At 41.5% G+C, this 8,239-nt stretch overlaps 1 protein-coding gene across 1 annotated transcript; it reads right to left on the bottom strand.

Moving 5' to 3' along the window:
- Positions 1–193: 193 nt before the first annotated feature.
- On the bottom strand, positions 194–8,239 carry lrrc8da (leucine rich repeat containing 8 VRAC subunit Da). The gene is made up of 2 exons (XM_063462257.1): positions 7,928–8,239; positions 194–3,610 (listed from the first exon to the last, which is right to left on the bottom strand). The coding sequence occupies exon 2, from the start codon at positions 3,606–3,608 to the stop codon at positions 1,119–1,121; it is 2,490 nt and encodes an 829-aa protein (XP_063318327.1). The 5' UTR covers positions 3,609–3,610; positions 7,928–8,239; the 3' UTR covers positions 194–1,118.

Genomic DNA, 8,239 nt, shown 5'->3' with positions numbered 1-8,239 from the left:
GAAAGTGGAAACAAGGGGGGAAAAAAAAGTCAATTTTGAAAGAAAATCTGTTCATTTTCCAGTGATACAGTTTTAAAATGTTGTTAATCCACCTTACATATTTAAAAGAATAATCTCCAAACTTACAGATTTCACTGCAGGACAGCAGCAAGTGTCATGAACCTGAAGGAGATCGATAATCATTAGACGTTAATCTGGACTGTTGTTTTATTGTACAATAAAAATGTGAACTTTGAGCAGAGGCTCATTCAAGGTGGTACAGCAGCTCTGAAGAACACATATATCAGGCCTACACAGAAGTACATTGACAAGAATGAAGGCAGATGTCATCATCTGTACATGATTGTGACATGTGGGACCAGTAGCTCAACACAACAGATTCAAATCACACTTCAAAACATGATTTCAAAAGCTAGTCAACCGATTTCCCTTTTATTAGCTCTCTGAACAGGACATTCACCAATCTTTACATCATTAGGATTTCAATGTGCAAATGAATTACTGGAGGCTTTCATATACAATCTTTACTACAGTGGGGTAAAAGTTCGTTTCTGGTCTCCACCTGAGTTTACAACTCAAATTCTTTCGGCTACATAGGTATGAAGAAAAAAAAGAATACACTGGTTACATGATTTCAACAAGTTCAAAAGTACCTTGATAGTTTCAACACAAAAAGAAAGAAATCTGACAAGAAATCATAAATTATTAATTTTTGTCCTGTTGTTTGTGAAAGCCCTCACTGTAAAAAAAACAAAACAAAACAAAAAAAACAAACAAATAGCAGCAGTTAAGGCAAAAAGATTGTTCCCAATGGTTACATTTATACCTGAGTACCTAAAACAATAATGACAAATGTATATAATGTGCCACTGAAATGGTTTTGGTCTATAGAATAATACACAAAGAAGCTGGATTTTTAATTACTCAAAGCTATCAAAAAAGCATAATAACAATGTTGCATTAGATACATACTTCGCAATAACAAAAGCTCTCTTTTCTTATGCTGTATTTAAACAGAAGCAACTAAGACAGCCTAAAAATACTAATCAAGAAATGCATGGATAATACAATACAAAAATAATGGTTACAGCCATCCGTCTTTTTAGGTGGCTTTTGTGCTAAAAGGTTTCTCGGCTGATACTTTCTTTAGCGTCCACGGGCAGTGTGTCAAAAAGATGGTCCTCCACGATGAGGCAGTTTCTGCGCAGCAGGCGGCAATTTCCTAACTGGGCGGGCAGTCTGTCCAGACAGTTTCCTTTGAGCTCCAGCTGAGTAAGCTGGACTAGCTGACCCACAGCCTCTGGCAGTGTCGTGAGCGCGTTGTGCCCCAGACACAGCACCTTAAGCTTGGTGCATCTGAACAGAGGCTTGGGCAGCCCCTCCAGCTTGTTGGAGTTGATGGCCAAGTGCTGGAGGTTGTGGAGAAGACCCACATCTGGAGGAAGCACCGAGATGGAGTTATGGCCCACCTCCAAGTGTCGCAGTTTGGGCAGGGTGAACAGGGCAGCAGGGAGGGTCTCCAGTTTATTGTGAGAGAGGTAGAGAGCCTCCAGAGACTTGATGTGGCCGATGGTGGCTGGAATGGTGATTATTTTGTTGTGCCACAGTTTAAGGCACGTCAGCCTCTTGAGGTGCTGGAAGCTGATGATCTCCTCTATGGTTCGAATGTTGTTGGATTTCAGGTCAAGTTCTTGTAAATTGGTTAAGCTGAAAATGGCATGGGGAATCCTTTCAAGTTCACAGTTGTGCAGCTCCACTTCAATCAGATTTGTCATCTTTTTCAAACTGTTTAGGACCAGCAATTTTGTACCATCATTGTGAACCATTAACCGAATCAGATGCGGAGAAAGCTCTGTTATGTTTGTGGGGATTTTTGTGAGGTTGCTCTTCAGGCATAGCGTCTTTAAATGCCTCAAATCTCGCATGGACTCCAGGCAAATCATTTTGTTGTTTTCTGAGCTCAGGTTGCCAATTAGGTTAAGCTCCCTCAAGTTTCTAAGCAAATAGACCCAAGCCGGGATCTCGGCAACGTCGGTGAACTTCACATGAAGGCAGCGGAGATGGTCACGGAGGAAAGCAAAGCCCGTCTGCTCAACTTTGGCCGGAGAGTTGCAAAGATGCAACTCTTGCAGGCTGGTCATCTGGGAGACCTTTGCTGTGAACCTCACATCAGGAATCAGCTCCAGTTTTAGCACTTCCAAATCTGTGAGGTCAAACACCGCATTCGGGAGTCCAGAGAGCATGAAGAGGTGCAGCTCCTGCTTGTCCTGTGCATTACGTGTGACAAGCTGCTTTAATTTTTCAAAAGTCCACTCGTGGTTGAGGCTGATCTCCCTCAGCTTATTTTCACTGACCTCAGACAGAAAAACGCCAAAGCGCTTGGAGTAAAGTTGGTCATACTGGTCAACCATGTGTAAAAGGAATGCAAAGTCATTTTTGACATCAGGAATGTCACTAAAGCTGCTCTCTTCCCTGACCTTCTCAAACGAATACTCTTTCAGAGGTCGCCGGAACACCCAGAAGAGAGAGTACAAGCATGTCATCCCATAGATCAGTATCAATGCCACATAGGTGACGAGCAGTTTGCTCAGCATGAAAGCCATGTTGTGCGTACAATAGAACTTTGTATATCCTGTTAAATGTTTTATATCAGGCTTACATTCATGTGTGAATTTTATTTCGGCCAAAAAGGTTGAAGTGTAGCACAATATTAAAATAAACTTCACAGATTTGACAATGGTCTGTGCTACATAAAGCTTGTAGATGAAATCGCTGTCCTCCACATGAGCTCTGAATTTTCTCACCTTCTCAAAAAGAGCTTTGGCCTGCTCCCCATCTTTTTTATCCAAGATTGTCATGCTACTTGGGACCTCCGCAATAGGCTTATCTGCAGAAAATTTCACCCCAAGCATGGGTGTGGATGGGCTCACATTTGTGCTGTCATCGTTCCCCTCTATAGACACCTGCTTTGGTGCTGAAGAGGTGCCGGTCAGCCTCTGTTTGTTTTCCTCCGAGTCCTCGCAAGCAGTTTCAGACAAAGCCTTTGTTGTCCAAGGAGATTCAAAACACCGTCCCAGAATAGAAACAAAATGCTCAATCTTCGAACTTGTTTTGGGGTACTTGAACCAGAAGTTGCTACTGACCATGAGAATGAGGGTGTGGATGAGGGTGAGGTATGGAAAGTATTTGGAATACCAGGGCAAGGCATCGTGGTAACACTTTTGGTTGATAAAGACATACTGTTGAAAGTCCAGGTTTGTTTTGACCCCTGTTGGAGGAGCCTGTAATGCATAAATCTTACTGACCGCTTCGTCCGTTAGGTCCTTAGTGACCGGTGGGATGGTTGTTCCTACAGGGGCTCTGGCGGATGAGGTTACATCCTCGGGTCTCTGCTGGGGCAACGAGCTTGTTCCTGAGGCTTCCTCTGCATTATCTATATATGGAAGGCAAGCTACTTGGTCCTTGGTGATCTGCATGGTCATTGCAAATACGGCCAGCATGAGCATGATCAGACCCAAGTAGTCCATGAAGACGTCCCACCATGGCTTTAAGATGCGGTATGTTGGCTGGATGTCGTTCAGGGATGCAATCTCAGTGAGAGTGAACATCGCTGGAACAAAGAGACAAAACTCAATTAATTTTACTTATACTATTTATTTTATGGTTTTTTTGGCACTAAACTTGAACAAAACAATTAACTGATTAATTCTGATTATTTATAAATTGGTCAGTTACTTTTCTAGTTCATCCTCATCATGATCGTTAATGAAAGCTGATTGTATTTGGGGTGTGCACCATGCCTGTCGCATAAAACATGATATTTGAATATTTATAAAACCTACAGACCTGTAACCCTATTTAAACCCGACGTGTCTCTAAACCACCACAAAGTTTAAACCACCACAAAGACACATTGTGATATGATCACTGAGGTGCAGAAGTGTTATGAGATGCATTTAACTACCGCCTTTGTAAACACTGTGGTCCAACAAAAGGACCTTTTCCATTAGAACATACTCAGATCGGCTCGCCACAACTCGACTGGTTTTCCATTACAATCGAGTACCACATAATGTGCGTGGTCATTGTTATAGCAACCCGTCCGTGATTCCCTTGACGTAATTAGTATGTGACATGAACGCTACAACAAAGATGAGCGTCGAGGCGATGATATAGCTACTGCTCAGTCTGTGGCTTTTCGTGTGGCAGTTTTGATTTTCGTGAGCAAGAAACTCTCATGACTCATTGAGTGACGCCACTGACCAGCCAATCGCTAACATGCAGTCTGATGACGTCACATTTTAGTATGTACTTGGATCGCTTGGAACCCGGGGCAGAGTAGGTACTATTTTAGCACTTGGTACCAGGTACTATGGCCAACTAGAAAACCCTGAAAACTCTGGCGAACCGTGGCGAGCAGATACTAATAGAAAAAGGCCTAAACATGCAACAGGAAATTATGACAGGAGTGCAGGATATTGTGGTACTTGTGCCCTGTGTCCTTTTGCAAGAACAGATGACTCTGTCCAACTACTTTAATATTGGTATTTCAAATGTTTTCTTTGATATTCCATGCTTGTAAAATCTGACATTTTGCTGGGAACTCATGGACATAATGACTGCACAGGGCCCACTGACAGTAAAGACATTTGAACCCAGTCTGTCAGCTGGACATCTTGGAGATATTTTAAGCCCTCCTTCAGTTCTTGTCATGAGCAGCCCGAGAAAGGAAACAACAAAAAAAACCCTTCCAAAATAACTTGACACATTTTGTTTAGAGGACAAAGTTGATGTGGATTTATACTTCAACAGGAAATCTAAAACTTACGCTGTAACTATTGTGATTGGCCTGTTCAATACTGTTGATTCCTCCTATACATGCTCAGCTACTTTTTCACTCCAGTTTTCGAATTTATCAGTGAGATGATAACAATCACTGTCTCAATATAAGGAATAATAATATTAGCATAAATATAAGGATTCTCAAATGTCAGAAAATTCCTGAGGGAATGTGCAAAGTTGTGGAAAAGCTTGAGCGACATATGTTTGCCCCCATAAGGAGAAAAACAAACAAACAAACAAACAAAAAACAACAGGTATAAACAAAGAGCAGGAGCCAGGAGGGGAAAAAGTCCCAGCATTTCATTTGTTTCCATCATGGCCTCCTCCATATAAAACAAATCTAAATCCATAGCAGGTTACCAAACTGGAGACTAATTTCATGCACTCAGCTAAGTCTGCTGGAGTAACACATTTATCCTCCCGCTACATGAGCCATGTATCAGTGACTACGAGTATTAAAGTGCCCTATCATTTTATCATCATGTGAACTACATTGAACTCTCACTTCCTTTTCATAGTGTTTAAGCACCAGGCCAAGACTGTGCTAAATCCAGACATATTACAACATGCTGTTTTTGGAACAGAGTCCTTTGATGAAGCCCCAAATCCACCAGTGTTCTGACTCACTGAGACCTTTGGCAGATGTGCATTTCATTTAGTGATGCATTGAAATTTGTTCTCTTACTTAGTGAATGTTGCACTTTTTACATAGTTTGGAAAACACATTAAAACATCATAATATGATCTGCATTCAAATCAGCAGTTAATCTGCTTTGAATGTTTCAACATCCTTCAGATATATACAAGTCTTTCCTTAGAGGTACGAACAGTAATTTGCAATTTAAAAATTCACTTAGCGTGACAGCCTTACATGTTACAGGACGTTTTAACTAAGGCTAACAGCTTGTCTGTGTATCGGCCACGAGGTAATCCTTTGACCATTACTCGCATTACTTTAGTTCTATTCAGCATTTGTTACAGTCACATACATGAATGACCATCTCAGACGACATTACTGTTAACGTGTTTTTCCCTCAGTTTCCACAGTAGGAACACAAAATTTACAGTCAAATTTTTGTACAAAGGATTGTGCATGTAGTTTTGGTGTGGCCTAATGCTTCCATTGATCACATCGGATTGCTGGTTCTACTTTTTACTGTGCCCATAAAGTAAATGCTGTTTAATTTTTTTTAAACTACGATATCCAATTGTTTTAACATACGGCATGCATATAACATAGAAATGAATGAACATAGAAAGAAATACTGAATGAGAGGTTGCATTTTGTTTCAGCTACCACTATGACTTAACGCTATTAGATGCGGTCACACTAATAGCTTGGCTATTAATGTATAGTCATTATTAGAATGGTGTTGTGTCATAGTGCCACATTATTAACCATATATTTTACCTAAGACATATGTATGGGAAATCTGTGGCTGTAAATAAAACAGCAGTGTACTATAAAAGAAGTTCAACACAGCCAGGCTTTCTTTGTGTTAGTTTGCTCGACAAAATCTAAAATGCAAATCCCAGTCAGAAAGAAAGGGTATCATGATGATGGTTATCTCCTTTTTTCTGTGAGCCAGGCTTTCTGCTTCAGGCTCTTTGCACACTCACAAAAAGTGGGCATTTTTTATCATATGACTCTTCTTCCGCATAAAATGATCCCTGTGAGTGCAACCTACTCCAATCAGAGACATTAACGTGTAATGAGCAAAAATGGTGATTAAAAATCTGCAAAGAGTATAAAAACAGCAGTAAAATGCAAAGCTGTTGCAAATAAAGAGATTTACACTGCAGAAAAATTTTGAGCTTTGTGTCACAGAGCCGTAAAATAAAACTTTTAATTGAAGCTTATTATTTTAACTGAGTACACCCTTAGGGCTGATGTTTAATTCCAACATGGCAGATGCACTTTAGAGCTTTCAAACTTTAACTGGACCATTACAGGTGACTTACATCAGCCTAAAAAAAGTACACGTGGAATTCGTGAAATTACTTTTATTGATTGAACAGGTATTCAGAAATCTCTGACTTTAAGCTCAGCATATGATGCGAAATGTTGCTTCTTAGTACACGACTGTGAAGTCATCAGGAATCACCATTAATGTTGTTAGTGGCAACTGTGATAGCCTATAGATAATATATAGTTATATTTATTTCTATTATATGTCTCTTTTGTTTTGTATACATTCCTCTTGATTGTATACATTTCTTCTGTTGGTCATTTGTTCCTGCTGTTTTACTATTTATGTTTTACTCCTGTACAGTTGGCATGGAGCACCCATAATTTCGTTGTACATGTACAGTGGCAATAAAGGGCTATTCTATTCTATACCCTTTCAAAGCGGAGTGAGCAATCTTTATCAAACTGTGGCAAAGCTACAAGGAGCTTGCATTAGCAGCCCTCCCCCAGTCTTTTGCATATGGGCGAGGTAACAGATCCAAACAGATTAGAGAGGGGGGAGGCGTTGCGTGAGAGAATGTGGGGCCCCCAGGAAAGGGTGGGGCCCTCGGTCATTACAGGCGGTCCTGGCATCAAGGACGGGCTACTGGTGGCGATAGTTTCCTCTGATTAAACTCGTAGAGGAATAACGCTACTCGGTTTAGAGTGAATTACGACTTTCACCACGTGACAGCAGCCGCTTTGCTCCAAGTCAAGTTCATTGAGGACTGAGCAGAAGTTTAAAGATGGCCAGACTGAACTTTAGGTCATACCTGAGGTTACAACACCAGCTCCAGGCACCACGATGTATTTAACTCGGGGAGACCTGCGCACCTACATGGGACACCAGTCATCTCTGCAACAGTCTGACGAAACTGCTGATTTTTTTGGCGCACGCGATGGTTCTTTCTATTTCTTTCTTTTTTTGCGCAGTAAGTAGTTTGCCGCTGTGCGGGATCAGGTGATTCACCCAGACGCGTGAGAAAAGAGAAGCAGCATGTGTCCCCGCGTTAAACATTCACATCAGCCTCTTATCTCCGTTAGTCAATAAACAACAGGTTTGCGGGTTATTAAAGCGATTTATTTTTATCCCTTTAGTAATGTGTTGAAAAGATAACGAGAAGAAAATATACTTACTGCCAGCGAGGCGTTATCTCAATCCAATTACTTCTTCTTCACCCCGCATGCCACTTTTCGCTCCCCTCTCCAGGTGCGTCTTTAACCTAATTTCTCGGCCCCGTTTCAAAGCAAAGGGATGACGCTGCTCGCTCACGCAAACCTCCAGAAAACATTCGTTTGCAGCCCTGCGGTCTGTCGGCGGGTAGCCCTCATACCTGAACCCGCCTGACTGCCCGGGGCCGTCCGTTTGTTACTAGACAGTAAGCGCAGCCTCACCTCCGGGTCACTACATTTCTAAGAAAAAACGACTGATCCAACATGGAGCTGCGC

Source organism: Pelmatolapia mariae, linkage group LG18 (genome assembly GCF_036321145.2).
Source record: "Pelmatolapia mariae isolate MD_Pm_ZW linkage group LG18, Pm_UMD_F_2, whole genome shotgun sequence".
Lineage (NCBI taxonomy): Eukaryota > Metazoa > Chordata > Actinopteri > Cichliformes > Cichlidae > Pelmatolapia > Pelmatolapia mariae.
Note: the sequence above shows the minus strand (reverse complement) of the source record. Positions and strands in the feature narration are given on the sequence as shown.